At 44.8% G+C, this 26,606-nt stretch overlaps 2 protein-coding genes across 2 annotated transcripts in view; one reads left to right on the top strand and one right to left on the bottom strand.

The window, feature by feature from the left end:
* Positions 1 to 26,606, bottom strand: part of LOC144825032 (uncharacterized) — a 418,697-nt gene that overhangs the window by 281,532 nt on the left and 110,559 nt on the right. The gene's annotated exons all lie outside the window — the stretch shown is intronic.
* The window catches only part of UBE4A (ubiquitination factor E4A), a 167,676-nt gene that overhangs the window by 76,213 nt on the left and 64,857 nt on the right, over positions 1 to 26,606 (top strand). Inside the window, exon 12 of the mRNA XM_078682249.1 lies at positions 24,694 to 24,826. Within this exon, the coding sequence (XP_078538375.1) occupies positions 24,694 to 24,826 (133 nt within the window). The remainder of the gene's footprint in view (positions 1 to 24,693; positions 24,827 to 26,606) is intronic.

Here is a 26,606-nt window from a genome sequence, read left to right as displayed (position 1 = left end):
CATGTTCCTGCGCAGTTACAGCGGCAAATAACATCCACAGAATATTTGAATAAAACTTAACCGGATCATAACTTCTTCCCATGATGCTATAGTAGGTCAAGTATCAAACACTGATGCCTTCCTGGCAAAACCAAGCAGTGGCTCTCCAGGAATCTTTTCGGTGAAGTTTGAACTCATCAAGACGATACATTCCCAACAACACAGCAGTGATGAGCAGTGCACCTGCTGAGTGCAAGGCTTTTAACATCTGTACCAGGTGAATCTTTATAGGACTGGCCCACAAGATTAAAACTGCTTGAGAGGGAAGACCCCACAATAGACCTAGAAAAGGCCCGTGTAATGGACTCTGATGCATTGTGGCCGCTAGCAAGATCAACAGCAGAATACACTGAATTATTAAATAGAGTTAATCTGTTCAACTTAAAGAAATACTTAGCTAAGAAACCCAGTGAAGGGTCTTGCAAAGCTCACCATACCATATTCATATTTTAAGAAAATAGAGTGAAATTGGGGTGTTATTCTGTAATGGAGGCTCTGTGCGGATAGCGCAACACAAATTGATGAGGGGATGGTATGATGGGGACGTGACATTACCAGACATCCAGAAATATTATTGGGCAGCGCAGCTGACCACCATTAATGGATGGGTATTTTGCCCCGCAGAGGAACCAGCCTTCCAGATGGATGGACTGGTGATGCAGCCGGGGGAGGGGGCGGAATATCTTGGGGCTCTCGGTTACATATCTACACCTTAATAGCCACGTGAGCCTTGGGATGGAGGGGGAGCATTACAAAGGCTGCTTCCCTTTGCTTCCTCCCCTCTCCCTACCCATAGGACACAGCAATGCTGGGTACACTGGGACGTTTGCCAGGCTGTTATATAGGGGACATGATTGGTCTCCCCGAGTGGGTGACTTGTTGTATCAAGGAGATATCAACCCCCTTAAGGATCTACAATGCGACTATCAACTGGCACCTAATGAGACCTACCGCTACATACAGGTCTGTCACGCCCTGAGAGCGGCGCTGCCAAGAGGCACAGTGCTCCCAGAGTCTTTGCCCTTAGAGGACAAATTACTTGAATACGTGCAGTGCAAAGCCACATCACTGACAGAAATTGCTTAACAATACACCTTGGGCACTGACATTGCTGAGAGAATGACAGGTTGAATATGTGGGAGACCTGGAGGACAGCGAATGGGCAGAGGCCTGGTGTTCCCTAGGCAAGTGGCCATATGGTCAGAATTTCGCTTAGTCCAATTAAAGATCCTCCGCCGCTCCTACTACGCACAGACCACAATGGTGAAAATGGGCACGGCACTTACAACTGCTTGCCGAAAAGGCTGTGGCTGTACCGGCCCCTTCTGCCATATGATTTGCACTGCCTGAAAATAGAGGGCTTCTGGACGGTGGTGATTGCTTGTCTGAGGAAGGTATGTTGGGCTCCCATCACCTCAGCGAAATGGTGTCTCTCAAATGTCTGAGAGGAAACTTACTTTCTCTTTACGGACTGAAATCTGGGTCCTCCTGGGGTTGGCAGTGGCCAAAGAAATGTGACTGGGTTGTGGGGTGCGTATCTGGCGCCAACGTTGGTAGGCTATAACGTGATATGGACTGGTGTATGCTAGCTGAGAAAGTGGTGTATGAAGGCCGTGGTTGCCCCCAAAAGTGGGCGTAAATCAGGGGACACTGAAAAGAGTATAGAGGTACCATATGTGATGGCTTGATCCTGCTAACCCAGGGAGTTCTGTAGTCCGACATTTTCCCTGGGCCATGCTACAGGTGGCTTTGAGGGGTGACGGGAGGTGGTGTGGTCTGTAGTATCATTGTTAAGGAGGTCACATGCTTTTACAGTGCTCAGTTATGTGTTTGTATGTTTCTTTATTGGCAATAAAAGATTTGTTAAAAAAACGCACATAATGTGACCTCTTACCGCCCGCTATTCATATTGAATCTTGAATATAAAATCCTGGCTGAAATGCTAGTGAAAATGAAACTTATATCACATTGGGCATCAAACATTCGTCACCAATCGAGCTTTGTACCAGGCAGGCACGTGTCCCCAAATGTGAGATGCCTGTTTTGTGTCCTTAATAATTACTTGACAGTGGCCGAATTACCAGTAGTGGCAGCCATTGAAATGGAAAAAGCCTTTGACACACTTGACTGGGAATGCATACTTCGTCTTAGAGTGGGTGAGATGAGAATGTGGTGTGTGGGTGTGTATGTATATATGTATATATATGTGTATATATATGTATATATATATATATGTGTGTGTGTGTATATATATATATATATATATATATATATAACAAAACCCTTTCAGGCATAGAGTGACGCATAAATTATGCAAAAAAGGAGAGAACTTTGGGTAGTTCTCAAGTTTAGGTGGAAAGCAGCCCCTGTTAGAGCACTCTCAACACCAGCGACACTAGATCTGCTCACCTCAAATGTCTGTTTTTCTATCAAAGTTTTTAAGGCGTGGATAGCACTGTGCTAATCCTATGCTTAAAAACTTTGATTGAAAAACAGACATTTGAGGTGAGCAGATCTAGAGTGTCGCTGGTGTTGAGAGTGCTCTAACAGGGGCTGCTTTCCACCTAAACTACCCAGAGTTCTCTCCTTTTTTGCATATATATATATATATATGCTGCATTGTGGGACTGGTAGTCCCGTTATTGGCGCAAGCAGGACAAATTCAGTGCAGGTGAGGCTCCCAAACCACAAGGAGGAGGAGCCCATAAAACAACGTGAAATGGGAAGCACGCCCTTTGGACGTTAAGCATCTGACGAAGGCACACGCTGAAACCGGTTATGCTTTTAACCCAATAAATTGCAGCCTCAGAATGCCCTGCTGTGTTCTTTGATTTCTTTGACCGTGAGGAAGGAGGAATTGATTTTATAAATTAACACTCTGCCTGTGGGGCGCACAAAAAACCCTTTCGTGACAAGCGGTCACGGAGACATGGGAAAATTGCTGAAGTTAAGCCAAGGTGTTGGAGTATCCGTGACCCGCCATGATCACTTACCAGGTGCCGAGGAGCCGGTGTAGCACATCGGGCCAAGACTGCTGGGTGAAACGCGGTCACTATACTCGCGTTTCCTACCTGTGCCCCTGGGAAGGTTATGGCAGAAAGAAGGGAACCAGAGGCGGACATTGCACAAACATCGTTGCGACTTTCCAGAGCACTGGTTTGCCTACATGCTGCATTGTGGGCCTGGTAGTCCCCGTTATTGGCGCAAGCAGGACAATTTCAGTGCAGGTGAGGCTCCCAAACCACAAGGAGGAGAAGCCCATAAAACAACGTGAAATGGGAAGCACGCACTTTGGACGTTAAGCATCTGACGAAGGCACACGCCGAAACCGGTTATGCTTTTAAATTGCAGCCTCAGAATGCCCTGCTGTGTCCTTTGATTTCTTTGACCGGGAGGAAGGAGGAATTGATTATATATTTATTTATATATATATATATATATATATATATATATATATATATATTTTATTGCGTATTTACATCTTACAAGCATAACATTTGTTCTGTTCATCAGTGATTTGCTTATATAATGATCCACTACAATGATATTCCCAATTTGTCACACTGTCTACCTCTACCCCCCCCTCTCAGCCATGCCAGATACCACCTAGGCCCCTTCTTACCATCTAGTCCCACCATTTCTGCCCAACCTTTGTATATTTGTGGGGGCAACCCCTCGCTTCAAAGATGGTTTCTTCCAGCTTGCCACACCAGTCCATTCCTCTCATTCATACCTCCACCATGGTGGCTGTGGGGGAGTTCTGCTACTGCACGATGCATGGTAAGGTGCTCTAAAAACTTAAAACATGACCTGGCACACACCCAGTTTGCTTTTCCCCGAACAGTGCATGTAGTATTTTTAAGTCGTCCCCCCACCTCCCACAGCAAGCCTTACAGCCCTAAGGTAAGGTGCATTATATAACATGGGCAGATATGCCCCTCTGCTGGCCAGTTAATTATTGACTGTACAAATGATCAGGGAAGCCGACTTAAGTTATGTACTGGACACCGTAATGGCTTCACTAAAACCTATGGTGTAGCAAATACCTCTTATTAATAAACTCACACTGACTCCAGAAATGGCTTTATTAATATGTGCACCCAGAAGGTACCTTAAAGGTACCCCCTGAGCCCTACTAGCCCTCTAGTGTGCTGACTGCATGGTCCAGTCCAGCTTGCCACCCTAGAAACCGCAATACTCTCGCACACAAACACAAGGCATAACATAGATAGCAGGCATAGTTTCTGGCTTCTGCATGCATGGGTCTCACCTTCTAGGGGGTCAGAAATGTATCTATGGTGGCAAGCTGTAACAGCAGCCAAGGTTTTTAGGAGAATCTCAGAAGGGGTAGGCGCGCTGCCTGGTGTAACCATTTAGGGAGTTAAATTCAAAGATGGGGATGGTGCGTAAGAGTGGACGGAGAAACCCTTAACCGTCCAAATGGAGAGTCAAAGGGCTCTCACAGACATAGAAACAGCAATACTCTCGCACACAAACGCAAGGTATAACATAGGTAACATAAATTGTAAGCAAAAACAGTTATAGCCAAAGAAAGCAGAAGCAGGTGTCCAAGTGTATCTAAAACGTGGGTAGTTTAATTGAGTCCACAATCAGCCGACATGTGTTTCGTCGTGTGGGTGTAGTCACAACGACTCTTCAGGGCTGGGAACAAAAACACAATAGAATGGGTCTAGAATTGTTCATAGCGTACAGCACATCACAGTAGATAGCAATAGTGACTCATGGTGACTAGCGTATCCACCTTTAAAGTGCCGTTATCTCCCATTGAAATGGAAGGGATAGAAGTGACTCGTGTGATAAAGTGACTGTCATGAGCGAGAGGGGAACAATCCCACTTCACATATAAAATCAAGAAAAACATTCCGGCAATATCCAGTGCATTGTAGATTTGTATGTTGCATAGGAGCCTGTGCCGTACACAAAAACACAAAACACAAGATCCAACCTCTTGAAGGTCTCACTAAGCAGTGACAAAAGTATAATCGTGATGTGAAGTGATAAAAAAAAGAGAAAAGTAACAGCATGCAAAATTACGGTGCGCCTGATATAAACAAGGCAAAATTGGACTCGAGGGTTAAAAAGTGCCTACCTGTGGCACAATCTACGGGTTTATAGGTCCAAAAGCGTAGAATCATAAGGCGTCTGAATTAAAGTAAAAGAAAAACGAAAATCATCAGCAAGGGTAGTGCTGATAAAGTGCTAACATCATCAACAGGGGGAAGCAAAGAGCAAGGGATAATGCGCTTACCAAATTTTCTATTACGGTTCATGAAGTCACTAAACCTCCAGAAAATAAGTGTAGACATTTCTCGACAAAGAATAACCCGGGTACGTGGGTATTCTAATGGCGTAACGCTGTATGGAAAGAAAACCACGTGTTAGAATCTATACACGTGGCCAACTTCTGAGGGATTGTCATATATGTCTATCATGTCACGGGTAAAGGAAAGTACAAAAAAGTACCTCAATACGTGTGAATATCAAGCTGGTACCGGGAGGGGATCCACTTCCCGCTCTCGAAGTTCGTGGTCTACAAAATAAAGTAGGAAACCGAAGAAACGGTTAGGACAGCATAACGTGTGAGCTGTCTTGGTATCAGGATCGTATAAATACGCGATCCTACATGGGCATAAAATGGGGTGTACGTAAACTCTAACCAGAACTGTGGCATCCCTCCTCCTCCTGTGTTTCCCGGTCGCCGTTTTCCAAGTTACGGACACGTGACCGGACACAGGAAGTACTATTTAGGCGAATTGTTCTCAAAAGACTAGAACCTCCAACGCTATGCAAAGAGTACCGATGAGGTTGCCATATTGGAAAACTCGGAGTAAGGACAACTAAATGAGCAGCCAGTAACGCTCTTTTTGTAAAAGCACTGAAGTGTGTCCCAACTTTAAACGCAATTTAAAACTTTTAGAGCAAAAGTAATAATTAGTATGACCGTAAATCTGAAATCGGCTGACATATATCATTTTTGTAGAATAGTATCATACATGTGACCAAGCTACTAGTGTGATGGGGACGCTGGTTGAAAATACAAGGGTAAATCCACGCTAATGGTTAAGAAAAAAAAATATATATATTTTTAGTCAAGTATCGGGATATTATAATGGAGGCGTCCACAATACCGGAATTATGGAATTTGTAATATATCAATGGCGTGCCCAGTGTCATAGTGAGTTGCTAGCTAATATCCAACATTAAAATAGATTCCAAAAGTGTGTTTAACCTTCACCCTAGTGCGTACAGTGACATGGAGCAGAACAACGTAGTACAAATGTGCTTAAAACTAAACATGTCAATAGTTAATCATTTGTCGCATCCAATCAGGAGGGTATTCTAGTACATGACATCTCTCTACTGTGCATCTTCATGTTAGAATCGTGAGTCCATGGAAACATATGACTTTCATTTCATTCTTATTATCAAAAAAGTAAATACACATGAAAGAATATAGACAATCTGTATATTATAGGTACAAGTAGTGAAAGTAGTGAAGGGAAAATGTGGACAGTGGTCGACCACTAAGAGATAATAAACCTTCAGTTTCCCAGAAAGAATTGTAATTCCTGATCGAAATTAAGCCCGTGTTCCACGCACTGTAAGCGCATGATCCACATGGCTTCTTTTCGTCTCGGTGTAAGCTCTCTGTTACCACCTCTAATGTTCAGTGGAATCACATCTATACCAAAGAAACACACTTTGATGTCATCCTCCAATGGTTGGCACTCCGCTACATGCAAAGCCACTGGGTATTTAGGGTCTCTTCTTTGTATAGCCCTCATGTGTTCTGCAAGTCTATCTTTCAAAGCCCTGATGGTACTGCCAACATAGCATTTGCCACAATGGCATTCAATTATGTAGACAACGAATTTGGTTGAGCATGTAATATTCTGCTTAATGTCATACACAGTACCGTCAAAGCCCTTAAAGGTTTTGGTCCCATGTTTGCCCCATCTTCACATGGAACAAAAACCACAACGAAAGAAACCTAAACTGCGTGTTGTTAACCAGTTAGGGGGAGTGGCCTTGAGAGGAACAGTAGGACTCAGTTTATTCCTTAAGGTATGTCCTTTCCTGTATGTGATTGCTGGTCTGGTCGGTAAAAATTCTTTGAGAGAAGGATCTGCTGTAAGGATGTTCCAATGCTTATTGAAACTCTTCCTTACCGTATGGTGTATTGCATTGAATTCTGTGATGAGTCTTACTTATTGGTTGGAGGATTTAGCCTCCGGGCGTTTCTTCAAACAATCTGGCCTTTTGGTCCGTTTGATTCTTTTTTCAGCCTTCATTAAAGTCTCATTAGGGTAACCTCTTCTCAGAAATCTACTTCTGATGTTAGTAACGCAATCTTCAAACTCGGTCTGTTCACTGCAATTGCGTCTAGCCCTAAGGTATTCGCCATAAGGGATTGATTTTATTTGGTGTTGTGGATGAGAGCTAGAAGCATGTAGAATAGAATTGCAGGAAGTGGGTTTCCTGTAGAGTTTGCTATGTAGTTTGTCATTACAGACATAAAACTCTAAGTCCAAGAATTCCATGCTTTTTTTACTATGTTGCATGGTAAAACTAATCTCCCATGTGTTGTTATTCAGATGGTTAAAAAAGGAAAGCAGTGATTCATCAGTACCCGACCACAATAAAAAACCGTCGTCGATATAACGGCCCCAGAAAATCACGGAGTCGATAAAGTCTGCACCCTTCACACCCCAAATCAAATCAGCCTCCAATGCCCCCATAAACAAGTTGGCAAAAGAGGGAGAGAATTTTGAACCCATGGCAACTCCTTTCTTCTGCCGATACCATTTTCGGTCAAAAAGAAAGAAATTGTTGTCTAGAATTAGGTTCATCATGTTCAAAAGCATCTGGGTGTGTGCCCATAGTGAGGCAGGTCTATTAGATAGTAGTTTGCTGACAGCTTCCATGCCTAATTTAGGGTTGATGCTGGTGTATAGTGACACCACATCCATGGTCACTAATGTGGTGCCCTGTTGCCATTCCATGTCTGCCATGATGCTCAGTATGTGTTTGGAATCTTGTATGTATGATGGTAGGTTTCTTACAAGGGGCCCCAGGAAAAAATCCACGTACTCTGCTAATCTTTCGGTGGGACCTCCTATGCCCGAGACTATGGGTCTACCAGGGGGGAAGCGGAGATCCTTGTGTACCTTGGGTAGGGTGTAAAGCCAAGGGAAAGTGGGCCTGGATACTTTCAAGTAAAGGTACTCGTCATCGTCCAAAGGACCAGATTGTTTCCAATTTATTAAGTGTTCATCAATTAGCAATGTCAGGGGACCCATAGGGTTCTGACCTAGTTGTTCATAACATGAATCATCGTTCAATTGATTATGAATCTCGCTGTTGTAATCCACGAGGTTCATAACCACCACATTACCCCCTTTGTCTGCGTCTCTGATAATGATATCAGAATTCTTGCTCAAAGTGGAAAGTGCCAACCGTTCACCTCCAGTCCTCTGGAGGAAATGCTATAGATAATTTTTATAGACATGTTCTGGATGATCTGAATAGAACCAACACTAAAACTCTAGACACTAAATTCAAACACAGAGACAATCTGACTAAAGGTGAACGGTTGGTACTTTCCACTTTGAGCAAGAATTCTGATATCATTATCAGCGAGGCAAACAAAGGGGGTAATGTGGTGGTTATGAACCTCGTGGATTACAACAGCGAGATTCATAATCAATTGAACGATGATTCATGTTATGAACAACTAGGTCAGAACCCTATGGGTCCCCTGACATTGCTAATTAATGAACACTTAATAAATTGGAAACAATCTGGTCTTTTGGACGACGATGAGTACCTTTACTTGAAAGTATCCAGGCCCACTTTCCCTTGGCTTTACACCCTACCCAAGGTACACAAGGATCTCCCCTTCCCCCCTGGTAGACCCATAGTCTCGGGCATAGGAGGTCCCACCGAAAGATTAGCAGAGTACGTGGATTTTTTCCTGGGGCCCCTTGTAAGAAACCTACCATCATACATACAAGATTCCAAACACATACTGAGCATCATGGCAGACATGGAATGGCAACAGGGCACCACATTAGTGACCATGGATGTGGTGTCACTATACACCAGCATCAACCCTAAATTAGGCATGGAAGCTGTCAGCAAACTACTATCTAATAGACCTGCCTCACTATGGGCACACACCCAGATGCTTTTGAACACGATGAACCTAATTCTAGACAACAATTTCTTTCTTTTTGACCGAAAATGGTATCGGCAGAAGAAAGGAGTTGCCATGGGTTCAAAATTCTCTCCCTCTTTTGCCAACTTGTTTATGGGGGCATTGGAGGCTGATTTGATTTGGGGTGCGAAGGGTGCAGACTTTATCGACTCCGTGATTTTCTGGGGCCGTTATATCGACGACTGTTTTTTATTGTGGTCGGGTACTGATGAATCACTGCTTTCCTTTTTTAACCATCTGAATAACAACACATGGGAGATTAGTTTTACCATGCAACATAGTAAAAAAAGCATGGAATTCTTGGACTTAGAGTTTTATGTCTGTAATGACAAACTACATAGCAAACTCTACAGGAAACCCACTTCCTGCAATTCTATTCTACATGCTTCTAGCTCTCATCCACAACAACAAATACAATCAATCCCTTATGGTGAATACCTTAGGGCTAGACGCAATTGCAGTGAACAGACCGAGTTTGAAGATTGCGTTACTAACATCAGAAGTAGATTTCTGAGAAGAGGTTACCCTAATGAGACTTTAATGAAGGCTGAAAAAAGAATCAAACGGACCAAAAGGCCAGATTGTTTGAAGAAACGCCCGGAGGCTAAATCCTCCAACCAATAAGTAAGACTCATCACATAATTCAATGCAATACACCATACGGTAAGGAAGAGTTTCAATAAGCATTGGAACATCCTTACAGCAGATCCTTCTCTCAAAGAATTTTTACCGACTAGACCAGCAATCACATACAGGAAAGGACATACCTTAAGGAATAAACTGAGTCCTACTGTTCCTCTCAAGGCCACTTCCCCTAACTGGTTAATGACACGCAGTTTAGGTTTCTTTCGTTGTGGTTTTTGTTCCATGTGTAGATGGGGCAAACATGGGACCAAAACCTTTAAGGGCTTTGACGGTACTGTGTATGACATTAAGCAGAATATTACATGCTCAACCAAATTCGTTGTCTACATAATTGAATGCCATTGTGGCAAATGCTATGTTGGCAGTACCATCAGGGCTTTGAAAGATAGACTTGCAGAACACATGAGGGCTATACAAAGAAGAGACCCTAAATACCCAGTGGCTTTGCATGTAGCGGAGTGCCAACCATTGGAGGATGACATCAAAGTGCGTTTCTTTGGTATAGATGTGATTCCACTGAACATTAGAGGTGGTAACAGAGAGCTTACACTGAGACGAAAAGAAGCCATGTGGATCATGCGCTTACAGTGCGTGGAACACGGGCTTAATTTCGATCAGGAATTACAATTCTTTCTGGGAAACTGAAGGTTTATTATCTCTTAGTAGTCGATCACTGTCCACATTTTCCCTTCACTACTTTCACTACTTGTACCTATAATATACCGATTGTCTATATTCTTTCATGTGTATTTACTTTTTTGATAATAAGAATGAAATGAAAGTCATATGTTTCCATGGACTCATGATTCTAACATGAAGATGCACAGTAGAGAGATGTCCTGTACTAGAATACCCTCCTGATTGGATGCGACAAATGATTAACTATTGACATGTTTAGTTTTAAGTACATTTGTACTACGTTGTTCTGCTCCATGTCACTGTACGCACTAGGGTGAAGGTTAAACACACTTTTGGAATCTATTTTAATGTTGGATATTAGCTAGCAACTCACTATGACACTGGGCACGCCATTGATATATTACAAATTCCATAATTCCGGTATTGTGGACGCCTCCATTATAATATCCCGATACTTGACTAAAAATATATATATTTTTTTTTCTTAACCATTAGCGTGGATTTACCCTTGTATTTTCAACCAGCGTCCCATCACACTAGTAGCTTGGTCACACGTATGATATTATTCTACAAAAATGATATATGTCAGCCGATTTCCGGTCATACTAATTATTACTTTTGCTCTAAAAGTTTTAAATTGCGTTTACAGTTGGGACACACTTCAGTGCTTTTACAAAAAGAGCGTTACTGGCTGCTCATTTAGTTGTCCTTACTCCGAGTTTTCCAATATGGCAACCTCATCGGTACTCTTTGCATAGCGTTGGAGGTTCTAGTCTTTTGAGAACAATTCGCCTAAATAGTACTTCCTGTGTCCGGTCACGTGTCCGTAACTTGGAAAACGGCGACCGGGAAACACAGGAGGAGGGATGCCACAGTTCTGGTGAGAGTTTACGTACACCCCGTTTTATGCCCATGTAGGATCGCGTATTTATACGATCATGATACCAAGACAGCTCACACGTTATGCTGTCCTAACCGTTTCTTCGGTTTCCTACTTTGTTTTGTAGACCACGAACTTCGAGAGCGGGAAGTGGATCCCCTCCCGTTACCAGCTTGATACTCACACGTATTGAGGTACTTTGTTTGTACTTTCCTTTACCCGTGACATGATAGACATATATGACAATCCCTCAGAAGTTGGCCACGTGTATAGATTCTAACACGTGGTTTTCTTTCCATACAGCGTTACGCCATTAGAATACCCACGTACCCGGGTTGTTCTTTGTCGAGAAATTTCTACACTTATTTTCTGGAGGTTTACTGACTTCATGAACCGTAATGGAAAATTTGGTAAGCGCATTATCCCTTGCTGTTTGCTTCCCCCTGTTGATGATGTTAGCACTTTATCAGCACTACCCTTGCTGATGATTTTCGTTTTTCTTTTACTTTAATTCAGACGCCTTATGATTCTACACTTTTGGACCTATAAACCCGTAGATCGTGCCACAGGTAGGCACTTTTTAACCCTCGAGTCCAATTTTGCCTTGTTTATATCAGGCGCACCGTAATTTTGCATGCTGTTACTTTTCTCTTTTTTTTATCACTTCACATCACGATTATACTTTTGTCACTGCTTAGTGAGACCTTCAAGAGGTTGGATCTTGTGTTTTGTGTTTTTGTGTACGGCACAGGCTCCTATGCAACATACAAATCTACAATGCACTGGATATTGCCGGAATGTTTTTCTTGATTTTTTCTTGATATTATATGTGAAGTGGGATTGTTCCCCTCTCGCTCATGACAGTCACTTTATCACACGAGTCACTTCTATCCCTTCCATTTCAATGGAAGATAACGGCACTTTAAAGGTGGATACGCTAGTCACCATGAGTCACTATTGCTATCTACTGTGATGTGCTGTACGCTATGAACAATTCTAGACCCATTCTATTGTGTTTTTGTTCCCAGCCCTGAAGAGTCGTTGTGACTACACCCACACGACGAAACACGTGTCGGCTGATTGTGGACTCAATTAAACTACCCACGTTTTAGATACACTTGGACACCTGCTTCTGCTTTCTTTGGCTATAACTGTTTTTGCTTACAATTTATGTTACCTATGTTATACCTTGTGTTTGTGTGCGAGAGTATTGCTGTTTCTATGTCTGTGAGAGCCCTTTGACTCTCCATTTGGACGGTTAAGGGTTTTTCTGTCCACTCTTACGCACCATCCCTATCTTTGAATTTAACTCCCTAAACGGTTACACCAGGCAGCGCACCTACCCCTTCTGAGATTCTCCTAAAAACCTTGGCTGCTGTTACAGCTTGCCACCATAGATACATTTCTGACCCCCTAGAAGGTGAGACCCGTGCATGCAGAAGCCAGAAACAATGCCTGCTATGGAGAGAGATGTTTACACCTTTGGATGTATGTCATTACCACGCATGCTTTTATAACGCATGCCTTTACCACGCAACTTTCACAATGCAAGTCGTTACAACGACTTGCGTTGGGGGGTGCTGGATAGTGAATAGTTTAATTTACTATTCCAACTCCAGTCCCCGTGGATAGTAGGGAAGGTTTTGGATAGTAAATTAACTATTCCCTATCCTAGAGTGCCCCCCAGCGCAAGTCGTTGTAACGACTTGCGTTGTAAAAGTTGCGTGGTAGAGGTACTGCGTTGTAAAAGTTGCGTTGTAAATGCTGTTCCCCTACACCTCCTCCTCCAGGAAACCAGCACATCAAGACAGGAGGCTTCAATGGCCTCTGCCGCCTTTGATATGCAACTCGTGTCCCCAGACAGGGGAGATGCAACTCCCTTCCTGTGCTAATATGGCACCAGGACATGTGGGAAAATTAGCTATGCAGGAGGCATGTTGCACTGCCAGTCTGAACACCTCTCTAGGATGACCAGCCTTAAGTGAACACAAAGTTAGGAATTCCACATTCTTGTGTGTGGTGGAATTAGGAATTATGGGACTGGATGATGCCCACTCCCTAAAGAAAGTGGTCACCTAGGGGGTGTAGTGACCCCAGGGGTAAGTAGATTATTGGTTACTAACTCTCACTCAGTGCTTTTCCAAAGAAAGTCCCTTGGAGTAGAGGAGATACTCCCCTACAACTGTCCAGGAAGAGGTCACCGTGCTCCTGCAGAATCAAAGATAGAGAAGTAAGCCTTTGACCACCACCACCTGACCCTCACAGTGCCTCTACACCCGCGCCCCACACCCTGAGGCTGAGGGAGTGGACGGTGCCCATGGGGTTCTGAGACGCACAAGACCATCCTTTGGTCTAGCCAGCCAGTCACTGCCTACAGCCTCTTTTTGCAGGCCCCCTCTAACCACGAGTGACTCTAGCACTGAACTAGATGCCTAAAGACACCACTGCATCCGAGTCCCACAGCCAGAGAAGTGGATCAATGGTGTCCATACATGCCCTAGCATCTCACGGGTCTAGCCCCACTGTGGGTTTCTCCACATTGGGCCCACAGTTGCAGCTTGAGCCTCTTTCTGACCAGGCCATTCCTCATTGAAGTGAATAGGAAATACAATGCCGTAATATACCTCTTCACCTAGACACCCAGAGCCTCCTTGGGTGACCTGTTGGTGTAGGCTTTGACCTTGCCACATACTCTCCTTAAGTCCAGAAGAACAGGCCCGTAAGTTGCTGTTAAGTGCCCAAATGCAGTACAATTTTTTTACCCCATACAGTAACATTACCGCTCCCAAAAATTACACTGTCAACTTTTGATAACTATAAAAATGTATAATTCGGAAAGTCCTTTATCTAAATTCATATAAATGTACGTGTGTTTTTTTTTGTTGTAAATTGGCGTGTGATTTCTTTTAGTGTGTCTCACTTACTGCCTTTGTGTGTGCACTAAATGGTTAGCATTACCGTCTGATATGCCTAACTGCTCGTGCACACTAACAAAAAAAGGCATTTGGGGTGTAATTTGTGCATCGGTAAACCAGTTAGGGTTTGCTTGGACTCTTTACACGGTGTTTTGTCCACTATATAACAAACCTGCTTCCTACACCTTGACAGAGAGTAGCAACACCTTCAAACTCTGTGGCTTGGTTGACTCTACTGTCACAACTCCTCTTTGTGAATTTAAGACATGACATGTTTTTGCTGACAAATGTAGGAAACTGGGATTTTGTTGCAGTAGTCCCCGCAAGACAGACAGACAGACAGACTTACACTTACACTTTTTTGCGCCTGGTATATGATGCAACAAGACAACTGGTCATTAGAGCCACATGTGACAAAGGCTTTAGCCCCTCTGTAAGTCCCTAGTAAGTGGGACCTCTGATACCCAGGGCATAGGTACTAAAGAGGGCCCTTAAGAGTTGCAGCATATCTTGTGACACTCTAAGTGGCCCAGCACCAAACTCATTCAGACTACCGCTGCAGGTCTTGGTGCTCTAAAAAGTGAAAACGTGACATGTCACATCCCTGTGTGCCATGCCCCCTACAAGTGCATGTAATATTTGTAAGTCACTTTACAGCCCCAAGGCATGGTGCATTATACTATATGTGTGGAAATATCTGCATGAGCAGATGCCCCTGTGCTGGCCAGTTCAATTACTGCCAGTACACGTGACCAGGGAAGCCATTTCAAGCACACATGCTGGACACTGGTCGAAAGTGAGATCTCCAGCTACATGATGGTTTCAAACATCTCGTATTAATAAACCCACACTAATTCCAGTGCTTACTTTATTAATACAAAAATAACAGTGGATGGACAGAATGCAGAACAATGTCATACATTCACCCCAGTACAGAGATCTGGGCCTAAATCCATCGTTTTTTTGGACTCCACACCACCCCCAGATTAGACATGGCCATATGCAAATCAGCCTTGACCCTGTGCCTCATGGGAACAGTCCAGCCCGAACTGCCAAGCCATGTTTTCCTGGACCGGAATCAAGCATCCTAGGACCGGTTTCTGGCTATCAGCCGTCTTCAGCCAGGATAGCTTGACTCCAGTGGTGTGGAGAGCATGGGACTCACGTCTGAGCATACCCATCCCACTCGGGGTGACCAATGCAAAAATAACAGTTGATGGACAGAATGCAGAACAATGTCATACATTCACCCCAGTACAGAGATCTGGGCCTAAATCCATCTTTTTTTTTGCACTCCACACCACCCCAGATCAGACATGGCCATATGCAAATTAGCCTTGACCCTGTGCCTCATGGGAACAGTCCAGCCACATCTGTAACTGGGGGTGAATGTTTTGCCATTGTGCAACATTCTGTCCATCATGTTGTGTGTGTTGCTGTTCACCCTATGTGGGAAGGGTATGCCCAGACGTGGGTCCCGTGCTCACTAAGCCACTGGTGTCAAGCTATCCTGGCTGAAGACGGCTAAAAGCCAGAAACCGGTCCTAGGATGCTTGATTCCGGTCCAGGGAAGACATGGCTTGGCAGTTCGGGCTGGACTGTTCCCATGAGGCACAGGGTCAAGACTGATTTGCATATGGCCATGTCTGAACTGGGGTGGCTTGGTGAGCAAAATAACGATGGATTAAACCCAGATCTGTGACTGGGGTGAATGTTTTGCCATTGTGCAACATTCTGTCCATCATCTTGTGTGTTTTGCTTTATTAATACATACACCCAGAGGGCACCTTGGAGGTACCCCGGAAAACCTACCAACTACTAGTGTGCTGACTGACTTGTGGAAGAGGTGTGGCGCCGCGGCCAGGGCGACTGACTCCGGAATCTGGGGATCACGGTTCGATCCCCGGCACCGGCGGCAGATTAGCCCAGCACCATGTGACTCTGGGCAATAGCTTGCTTAATCTTCCCGACGGCCCCCAGCGCCTAGAGACCCTAACGGGTGATTGTGCGCTTTACAAAATGTGGATATTATATTATATTGTCCTAGCCAGCCTGCCACCTCAGACTAGTTTCTGACCCCCAGGGGTGAGAGCCTTTGCTCTCAGGAGGTCAGGAACAAAGCGTACTCAGGCAGGGGGTGTTTACAGCCCCTCCTTCTGTATGTCCCGCAAATAAGCATTCCAAAGTAGAGTGTGTCAAAGAGCCCAATGCCTTTGTTATGCGAATCTGGTGTTCGATGCATATGAGCTGCAGATTATACACTTTAGCATTAGATCGCCACCTGGTGTTGGGCTCGGATGATTGCATGTTGTTGTCGTCTTGGAAGAAGTCTTTTGTAGTCACAAGATAGGTGACTCCTCCCTTGGACGATAGTGCGCATGGGCATCGGCTCCATCCTTAGATTGGTTTTTTCCGCCACTGGGTTCGGATGAAACTTTACCGCTCCGGTTCGAAATCTACTTTTCTAGTACTTCGACGCGTAAAAACTTATTCAAACTTCACGAAACCACTTTCGATATCTACACACGTCATCTCGACTCCATCAGCTCGATTCCGGTCGTCGACGCGGGCCGTTGGGCCTATCCACGCCGTGAGGCCTACACCTCATGGATAGGACGCCATTCAAAAGATGCCACAAGTGTGTAACAAAGTTTCCACACAGTGACCATCACGAGGTCTGTAACCTGTGCTTATCGCCAGAATACGACGAATCCAGCTGTACAGCCTGTGCGTCCTTTCAATCCAAGAAGACCATTCGAGATCGGAGGGCCCGTCGACACGACATGCAGAGATCGGCTCCAGACCCGGTGGATATCTTCGACGAAGAAGTTCTGCTCGTTCCCGAAGAAGATTCAGACGATCTCCAAATCATAGCCGAGGCAGACGACTCCGATGACTCCATACCATCGGGTCAGCGCGTGAGTACAACTGCCCCTGCCCCATACCCACCACCCAAATCTAACGCAAAGGTCAAAACTCCGCCTCCGGGACCCAGTCGCGACCGAAAAAACACTTATAAAGCCCCGCCATCGAGCCCGACTCCGAAGAAAATACTCAAAGCGTCCGGTAGCTCCTTACCGAACAAGCCGCACGTGCCGATTCCACCAGCTCCCTCGGCACCGAAACCGAAAGAATTCCCGTCTCCGAAACCATCGACTTCTAAAGACAAAACTATGAAGCCAGCGTCTGAGGCCGACGAGTCCAGCTTCCACTCCGAAGCCAATATCTTTGGTACCGAAACCTGCAAGGCCTGATTGCGATGTGTGCAAGCCCTCGAAACAGCCTACGACTCCGAAAACAATACCTTTGGTGCCGAAATCTACGCCAAAGGACACAGTAACAACTCCCGGAACCGAAAAATCGGCGCCAGCAAAGGTTCCGCAAGGAGAAGACCTTTTACAACCTGATCCTCTACAAAAAATCTACATTGACCAAAATACAGGTCATGTATCCACTACAAAACACAGCACCTACACCTGCAGTGCCTGTCAAGAAGGAGGACTCTGCCACATCTCCTATGCGCCCTTCTTCTTCTCCTATACTTCCTTCTCCTTCATCTCCTGTTCCTCTTAACATTTCACCTCAAAATCCTCCTGAAAACTCTCCTCCTCATTCTTAACCACATACACCTCCAAATGATGATGATGATGAGTATAACATAGGGGAAGGGGTAGACCCAGATGAGCCTTTTCCCTACCCTATTGACAATCCAGATTGGGAGTACCCAAACCCACAGGGTGTGCCTGATATTTCTGACCCACATTCATATCCATCAAAACCTTCTCCCCCAGAAGACAATATTGGTTTTGGGCACTTACTGAATAGGGCTGCCATTTATCATGGGGTCACCATGCATTCAGATGAGACCGAGGAAGACGTTTTATTCGATACGTTTGAACAATCACAAAGGTCTGTTCAAATTCTTCCGATCATTAAAGGGGTCATCAAACATGCTCCAGACGTATTTAAAGATCCTGTACGTCCTAGGATTCTAAACCCTAGAATTAAGAAAAAGTACAGGCCTGCTCCTGGGGATCCTGCCTACATTAAAGGACAGCTACCCTTAGAATCCCTAGTCGTGTCAAATGCTAGAAAAAGAGCAAACTCAGACATCAGGTGAAGCACCACCCCCTGATAAAGAATCTAAGGTAATAGATGCTTCAGGGAAAAGGATAGCTGCACAAGCTACCAATACATGGCGTATTGCTAACACACAAGCCCTCCTTGCAAGATATGACAGGGCTCACTATGATCAGTTTGAGACATTACTACAACATCTACCTGACCAATATAAGGCGCAGGCAAACAACCTTATACAAGAAGGCAAGCTAATTTCAAATGCCTCAATCAAGTGTGCACTTGATGTAGCAGACACTGCATCTAGAGCTGTAAACACTAGTGTCCTCTTTCGACATCATGCGTGGCTACGCATTTCAGGATTTAAGCAGGAAGTGCAACCTACCATCTTAAATCAGCCATTCAACCAACATCAATTGTTTGGACCAGAGGTAGACACAGCACTTGAGAAAATGATGAAAGATACCGATACTGCCAAATCTATGGGAGCTTTGCAATCCACACAAGCTAGAGGCTCCTTCTATAGAGGAGGCTCCAAACAGACTGGAGCAGACAATACATCTTCCTTTAAATCCAATACACAGACATCCTCCAGTAAAGGATATTTTAGAGGAGGCTATAGAGGCAACAACAATAAAGGAAGAGGTCGAGGTAACAACAATAATAGAAGCTCTTCCACCACAATACCGTGACTTCCCTCTGCTCCCCCAACAGCTCTCCACTCCTGTGGGGGGCAGACTAACACAGTTCCTACATGTCTGGAATTCTATCACAACAGACAAGTGGGTAAGACAAATTATCCAGTATGGCTACTGCCTCGAACTTACAGCTACCGCCCACACATACCACCCAGGCAGCGTCCAATGTCTGCCGAACATCTTATACTGCTCAAACAAGAAGTCCGATCACTTCTTCAAAAGGACGCAATAGAAATAGTTCCTTTACAACATCAAGGAACAGGGGTTTATTAGCTGTATTTTCTAATACCCAAAAAGGACGGGACACTGAGACCAATTCTCAACCTCAGGCCCCTCAATCAATGTATACACTAAGATCATTTTCATATGATCACTTTACAACAAGTGCTCCCATTGCTGCAACAAGGCGACTTCCTTACAACACTAGATCTAAAGGACGCCTACTTCCACATTCCCATACATCCTTCTCACAGGAAGTATCTGAGGTTTGTACTGGAAGGACAGCATTATCAATTCAAAGTCCTTCCATTCGGGGTAACAACTGCACCAAGAGTGTTCACAAAATGCCTAGCAGTAGTAGCAGCACATCTCAGAAGACAACAGATACATGTCTTCCCATATCTAGACGATTGGCTCATAAAAGCCAAGTCGTTCAATCAGTGTGTCCAACACACACATCAAACTATTCAAAAATTGCACGACTTAAAGTTCACAATCAACTACACCAAGTCGCACCTACAGCCCTCTCATGTACATCAATATTTAGGGGCTACAATAATCACGTCTACAGCTCTTGCGTATCCCAGTCCAGCAAGGATACAGAGCATTCAAGCCTTAGTCACAAAGTTTCAACATCAACACACTCTCCCAGCCAGAATGTTCATGAGACTAATAGACATGATGGCATCTTGCATCTCTATTGTACCATATGCAAGACTGCAAATGCGTCCGTTACAGGAATGTCTAGCACAACAGTGGAATCGGGCTCAAGGACAACTAACAGACCTGGTGTTGGTAGACAGCCACACACAATGCTCTCTGCAGTGGTGAAACACCAAAAACTTGACAAAAGGGCGGCCGTTCCTCGAACCTGTTCCACAAATAATACTTACAGCATACGCATCTCTCACAGGATGGGGAGCCCATCTCCTACATCATACAACTCAAGGACAATGGACCATTCAACAAAGATCGTTCCATATCAACCACCTAGAGCTGCTAGCAATATTCTTAGTGCTCAAAACATTCCAAGTACAAAACAAAGCTGTCTTATTCTGGACGGGCAACATGACAGCCGTGTACTATGTACAAAAATAGGGGGGGGAGACACTCTACAGCTGTCCCAGCTTGCACAGAACATTTGGAGATGGGCCATTCCACAAAACATATATCTGTTAGCAGAACACCTTCCAGGAGTTCAAAATCAGATAGCAGATCTGTTAAGTCGACAGACACAACAAATTCACGAATGGCAACTACATCCGCAAGTTCTTCTACCATTCTTTCACAAGTGGGGTCATCTAGACATAGATCTGTTCGCCACACACGAAAACGCAAAATGCCCAACCTTCGCCGCCAGGTTTCCACACCCGCTGTCCAAAGACAATGCGATATGGATGAACTGGTCAGGCAGATTTGCGTACGCTTTTCCGCCACTACCACTAATACCGCGCAAGCTACGACAATAGTCGCTCAAACTGATTTTAGTAGCTCCCACATGGGCACGCCAACCGTGGTATAAAACACTGCTAGAACTATCACTAGTTCCACACCAAAAACTACCTCTGACACCATCCCTGCTAACGCAGAATCATGGAGACATCAGACATCCAGACCCAAGCCAACTGAATCTGGCGATCTGGCTCCTGAGGTCTTAGAGTTTGGTTATCTTAACCTACCACCAGACTGTATGAATTTCATTAAAGAAGCCAGAAGACCTACTACTAGAGCTTGCTATGCTGCTAAATGGAAAAGATTTGCCATTTGCTGCAACAATAACCAAATTGATCCCCTAGATGCTTCCATCCAAAATATCATTTGCTACCTTCTACATTTACAAAGATGTAACTTGGCATATTCATCTATACGCCTACATCTAGCAGCAATTGCACCATATTTACAAAATAGACAACATCTGTCTTTATTTAGAGGGCCTGCTTTTAAAGCATTTATCAAAGGATTAAAAAGAATCATTCCTCCCAGGTTACCACCCTCTCCAGTGTTTCCTCACATGGAAAACAGCTTTTCTAGTAGCCACCTCTCTTAGAAGAGTTAGTGAGATACAAGCTTTCACTATACAAGAACCATTTTTACAATTACACCGTAATAAAGTTTTTCTCAGAACAAATCCTAAATTCCTTCCAAAAGTTATTACTCGGTTTCATTTAAACCAATCTGTAGAGTTACCGGTGTTTTTCCAAAACCTAGACTCTGTAGCACAAAGAGCTCTACACACACTAGACGTTAAAAGAGCTCTTCTCTATTATATAGATAGGACCAGATCCTTTCGCAAAACAAAGCAATTGTTTGTAGCTTTCTCTCCACCACATAAGGGCAACCCCATCTCTAAAGCTGAAATTGCAAGGTGGATTGTAAAATGTATACAAATATGCTATCAAAAAGCAAAACAGTTCCTCCTAGAGTGCACTCCACAAGCAAACTAGGAGCCTCTATGGCTCTCATAGGGAACATCCCCCTAGAAGACCTATGCAAGGCAGCAACATGGTATACAACACACACCTTCACTAAACACTACTGTGTTGATGTGCAAGCCAAGCAGCAGTAGGTCAAACTGTTCTAAAAACTCTTTCAAACTACTACAACAGATACAGGCGACCACATTAGGGGAGACACTGCTGCACAATCTATGCTAAAGTGTACAATCTGCAGCTCATTTGCCTCGAACCAGTATGCATCTGTTCTTGGCATGTATAGCTGCAGAGTTGTACACACCCTCCCGCCTCCCAGGGACCTGTTTGTGTTCCAGTTTCATCTTAATTAGATATACACATGGACATCCTTTCTTTATTTCTACTAACTCCATCATTTCCCATCATGGCGAAAAACAATCTAAGGATGGAGCCGATGCCCATGCGCACTATCGTCCAAGGGAGGAGTCGCCTATCTCGTGACTACAAAAGACTTCTTCCAAGACGACAACAACATGCAATCATCCGAGCCCAACAACACCAGGTGGCGATCTAATGCTAAGTGTACAACTCTGCAGCTCTACATGCCAAGAACAGATGCATACTGGTAAGTAGCATTTTCCTTCCCTCACAGGAGAGGATGCCAACCACCTCCACCTCCACGCCCCTCCCCGTGACCAGGTCCCATTATGTGCCTGGATAAAGTGGGGAAGTTAGTAGTAAGAGAGGCATGTTGAGCTTCAGGATAGTTCCACCACTAAGTTTGGATACCTGAAGTGAAGATGAAATTTCAGAGTCTGCCATCTTTGTGATGGCAAACTTAGGAACTCTAGGACAGGGTGCCCACTTCGAACAGTAAGTGGTCATATAGGGGGCATTGTGACCTCAGGGGTAGGTAGCACATTGGCTACTACGCTACACTCTCCTAAAACCCCTAAATGTAAAGGAGGTAAAGAGTCACAAGAACTGTACTGAAGAACCAGTGACTGCGCCAACCCTGCCGGCCTATATGCTGACTTTTGACAGTTGCGCCAAAGTTCTGCAGCTGCTGTCTCTCCAAACCCTGGGAGACTTGCCATCACTTCACTCAAGAACCAGGAACTCCCATGGAGCAGCTTCCCTGCATCCTACAGGCACCCCAGGAGAACTGTGAGAACTCCAGATTGCCAAAACCCAACACTTGAAAGCACCATTAAATCCGAGCCTCCTAGCCCGCTGAAGTGGGCCAACTGTTCCAGTGTGGTCCCCCAACCCTCCAGAGATAAAGGCTACCTTTGACTTGTCCTCTATGGACTTCCGGACGCTGCTTGCAGCCTCTGTGTGCAGGCCCCCTCAACCGTGAATGTCTTCAGTGACAAAACCCACACGCCTCAAAGTACCTCTGAACCTGTCGCACCTGGCATGTGGAAAAGTGGATCAAAGGTGTCCCCGAGCGTCGTGAGGCCTTAGCTCCCCTGTTTCAGCCCAACTGACCTTCCAGTCCAAACCTATAGGCTCTTTTAACAAAGACCAGTCCCCATAGATAAACATTGGGCACCCAATGCTGTATTACACCACTGCACCTGCCGTCCTAGTGTAGCTGAAGGTAACCTGCTGGTGTTGCCTTGAATTTTGGCCTGTACTCACCCTAACTCCTGAGGATTGGTCTCATAAGTCACTGCAAAGAACTTGTATGCAGTATTTGTTTTTCCTCCTATAGGATAACATTGCCGCCTATGAAAATTGCACTAAAAGTATTTCAATCTCAAAACGTACTTATCTGATCATATTGAGTCTGGTGCCTAAATGTATATAAATGTGTTATTTTTATAAACTGTTGTGGATCTCCTTATTGAGTTGTGTGTATCCTTGTCATTGACTGAGCCAGATGTAGGTAACTTCCATTTAGCTAGTTCTTAATAGCGATTTTTACCGAATCGCTATTAAGGACTCACTAAATGGAATGTATGTAGGAATCGCTAAAATATTAGCGATTCCTTAACATTCGTTAATAACGAATCGGTAATCGAGATTCGTTATTAAGGAATACCTAGCCATTCATTCCTATGGGCTAGGAGGCCCATAGGAATGAATGGGAAGAGATTCACTATTAGCGATTCTCTATTTCAAGGGTGGCAGTTTGTCCAAATGACACCCTGTTGCACCCCTGAATGGTGCATGTGTGCACATGTGGCACTCATACATGCCCTAAGGGCATGGATGTGTTCCACATGGCTCATTTCAAAAAGCAAAAAAGTGCTTTTTGAAAGGAAATCACTACTTACCACCAACTTGAAGTTGGTGGTAAATAGTGATTCCTTGAGTCTGAAGTGCACTGTTTTTAGTGCTACGTGCATTGCATTTAAGGAATCGGTATTTCCGATTCCTTAAATGCAAGAGCAAAATAAGGAATCGCTATTTTGCGATTCCTTATTTTGCTTCTAGGTTTAAAGTCTCCTACATTGCACTCAGCCAAATACCGGTCGGTAACGCAGAAATTTATTGAATTTCCAGCGTTACAGACCGGTATTTAGCCACCTACATCTGGCCCTTTGTGTGTATTTGGAAATCTCACATTACCCCCTAGAAGGGCACATTGGGATTGCTAGGGCAAGTCCCTGTCCACTCATAAGGAAATACCTGTACTCTTGATATGATATACCAAAAAGTATAGTGCAAAGAGCCAGCTTCCTGCAACAATCCCTTTTAAATTTCTATATCTGTGTACCTTGATATTTTCGCCCACCTCTTTCCTCTTGAATTGTCTGTAAGGAGGACATGACCATATAGGCACATGCTCAATCTATATTTCAGTAAATGTGTTCTGGGGAGCCAGCAGCTCTAATCCTCCAGCCCCCAATATACCGCCTGACTCCCCAGATACTATTGTATACTGCTATTCCACCCCTAACCATAACACCTGTTTTGCTTGCAGAGTTCTTTGCTGATAACCTTGGGGACTTCTTCATCTTCCTGAGGCGCTTTGCTGATGACATCCTGGAGACCTCTGCAGACTCCCTGGAGCATGTTCTGCACTTTGTCACTATCTTCACTGGGAGTGTAGAAAGGTGAGGAGCATTTGCAGGCATAGGATGAGATGTAGGAAGGTGATTAGACCCTACTGGCACAGGGCAGGCCGAATTGAAAGTGGACTATTCCTGTGCACCAGACTAGGAGTGTTTAGATGTAAAGACCCTCTGTACTAGGCTGAGTATTTTAAAGAGCTACCCGAACAATGCTGGCACATACTTGAAATGTAGTGCTGCAAACTCCTTGATGACCCATAATGCATAGTGTCCTGGGCTGGGGGTACAGGACATGGAGTTTAGAAAGGTCCTCATCGACCTAGGATTGGTAATTTAGAAAGGTAAGAAACCCTTATACCCAGGACAATGACCGTAGAGGAGGTCTACTTGACCCTGAAGGTGGGGAGTGGACTGTAACAAAAAGAGAGGAATTCATATTAGGACGACAGTCTAGAGTAGTGAGAGCCCTTGTACCAGGATGTTAACGTCCTGTATGGCAGGAATTGTATGTTCGAGGCATATGAGCTGCAGATCACACACTGCGCATAGATCGCCATCTAGTGCAGGGCCCGTATGTTTGCACTTGTTTTTGTCTTGGAAAAGTCTTTGGAAGTCACGAGATAGGTGACTCCTCCTTTGGATGATAGAGCGCATGGGCATGGGCTCCATCTTCAAATTGTTTTTGTCCGCCATCGGGTTCGGATGTGTTTATCGTGCTCCAATACCGTGCCGTTACTGATACAACTTTTAACGCGCAATCCTTCACCCTTTTCCGGTATTGTTTCGATCGTGATCCCTAGTTGTCGTGCATCTCTTCTACTTCGAAGTCCTCAATTCCGGTCGTCGACTAAGGCTTTTGGGCCTACCTAGGCCATTACATCTGGCTCATGGAAAGGACTCCTTTTACATGGAAAGGACTCCTTTTACAAAGTGTCCTCAATGTAGATCGAATTTTCCACACACAGACCTTCATGAGGTGTGTAACCTCTGGCTTTCTCTGGAGCACGAGGCCAGAGACTGTCCAGCTTGTGCCTCTTTTCGCTCCAAGAAAACCATTTGGGATCGTCTAGCTCGAAGAAGCATAGCTCGCTCGTCGACATCCATCCCCGACTACATCTTCCAGGAAGGCGTCTATGTGCCAGAGCTGGAGCGGGTCGAAGAAGAAGCCAATGACTCCGACGTCGAAAGCATCACTCCTGGGCAGCGGGTCGTAAGTAGTGACGTCGACCCCTCCACCACCAAAAAAGGCTTCGGTAACACCTTCACCTTCGGGCCTAGGTGCACACCGAGACAAAACTTCTCACGCCCTGCCTTCGGGCCCGGCAAAGAATTCCACAAACAAGCCTTCAGGCCACTCTGGATAGAGTCAGTCTGCCGTCGGTGCCGAAAGTCAAACCCCGGCACCCAAAAAGAAACCATCCTCCTCTTCCATGCCGAGCACTGCCTCCACATCGACGCACTCAGCACCTAAACCTACTAGCACCAACCCCTCGACCCCGAAAAAGTAATCAAACAGAGTAAAAAGCCACTTCCAAAGAGTACAGATGTTCAACCGTCGGAGCCGAAAAAACACTCGGAACCGGAAAACCTACCAGTACCGCAGGCTCCTTCAGAGACTACAAAAGCTCACGCTTTCAAGCCAAAAGAGCATAAATCCACTCCAGGTTTGATGCCACGCAAGCCTTCGGAACCGAAAAAGATAGAAGACCAGCCTCAACCAGAAGAGCTTTCTAAACCGGATCCAACCTAAAAACTCTGGTAAAAGACCCAAAAACAGGTCAACCGATTCTCAGCTCCATAAAGAGACCAGTGGACAAGCCTC

The sequence above is a fragment of the Lissotriton helveticus genome, chromosome 3_1 (assembly GCF_964261635.1).
Source record: "Lissotriton helveticus chromosome 3_1, aLisHel1.1, whole genome shotgun sequence".
In the NCBI taxonomy this organism is placed as follows: Eukaryota; Metazoa; Chordata; class Amphibia; order Caudata; family Salamandridae; genus Lissotriton; species Lissotriton helveticus.
Note: the sequence above shows the minus strand (reverse complement) of the source record. Positions and strands in the feature narration are given on the sequence as shown.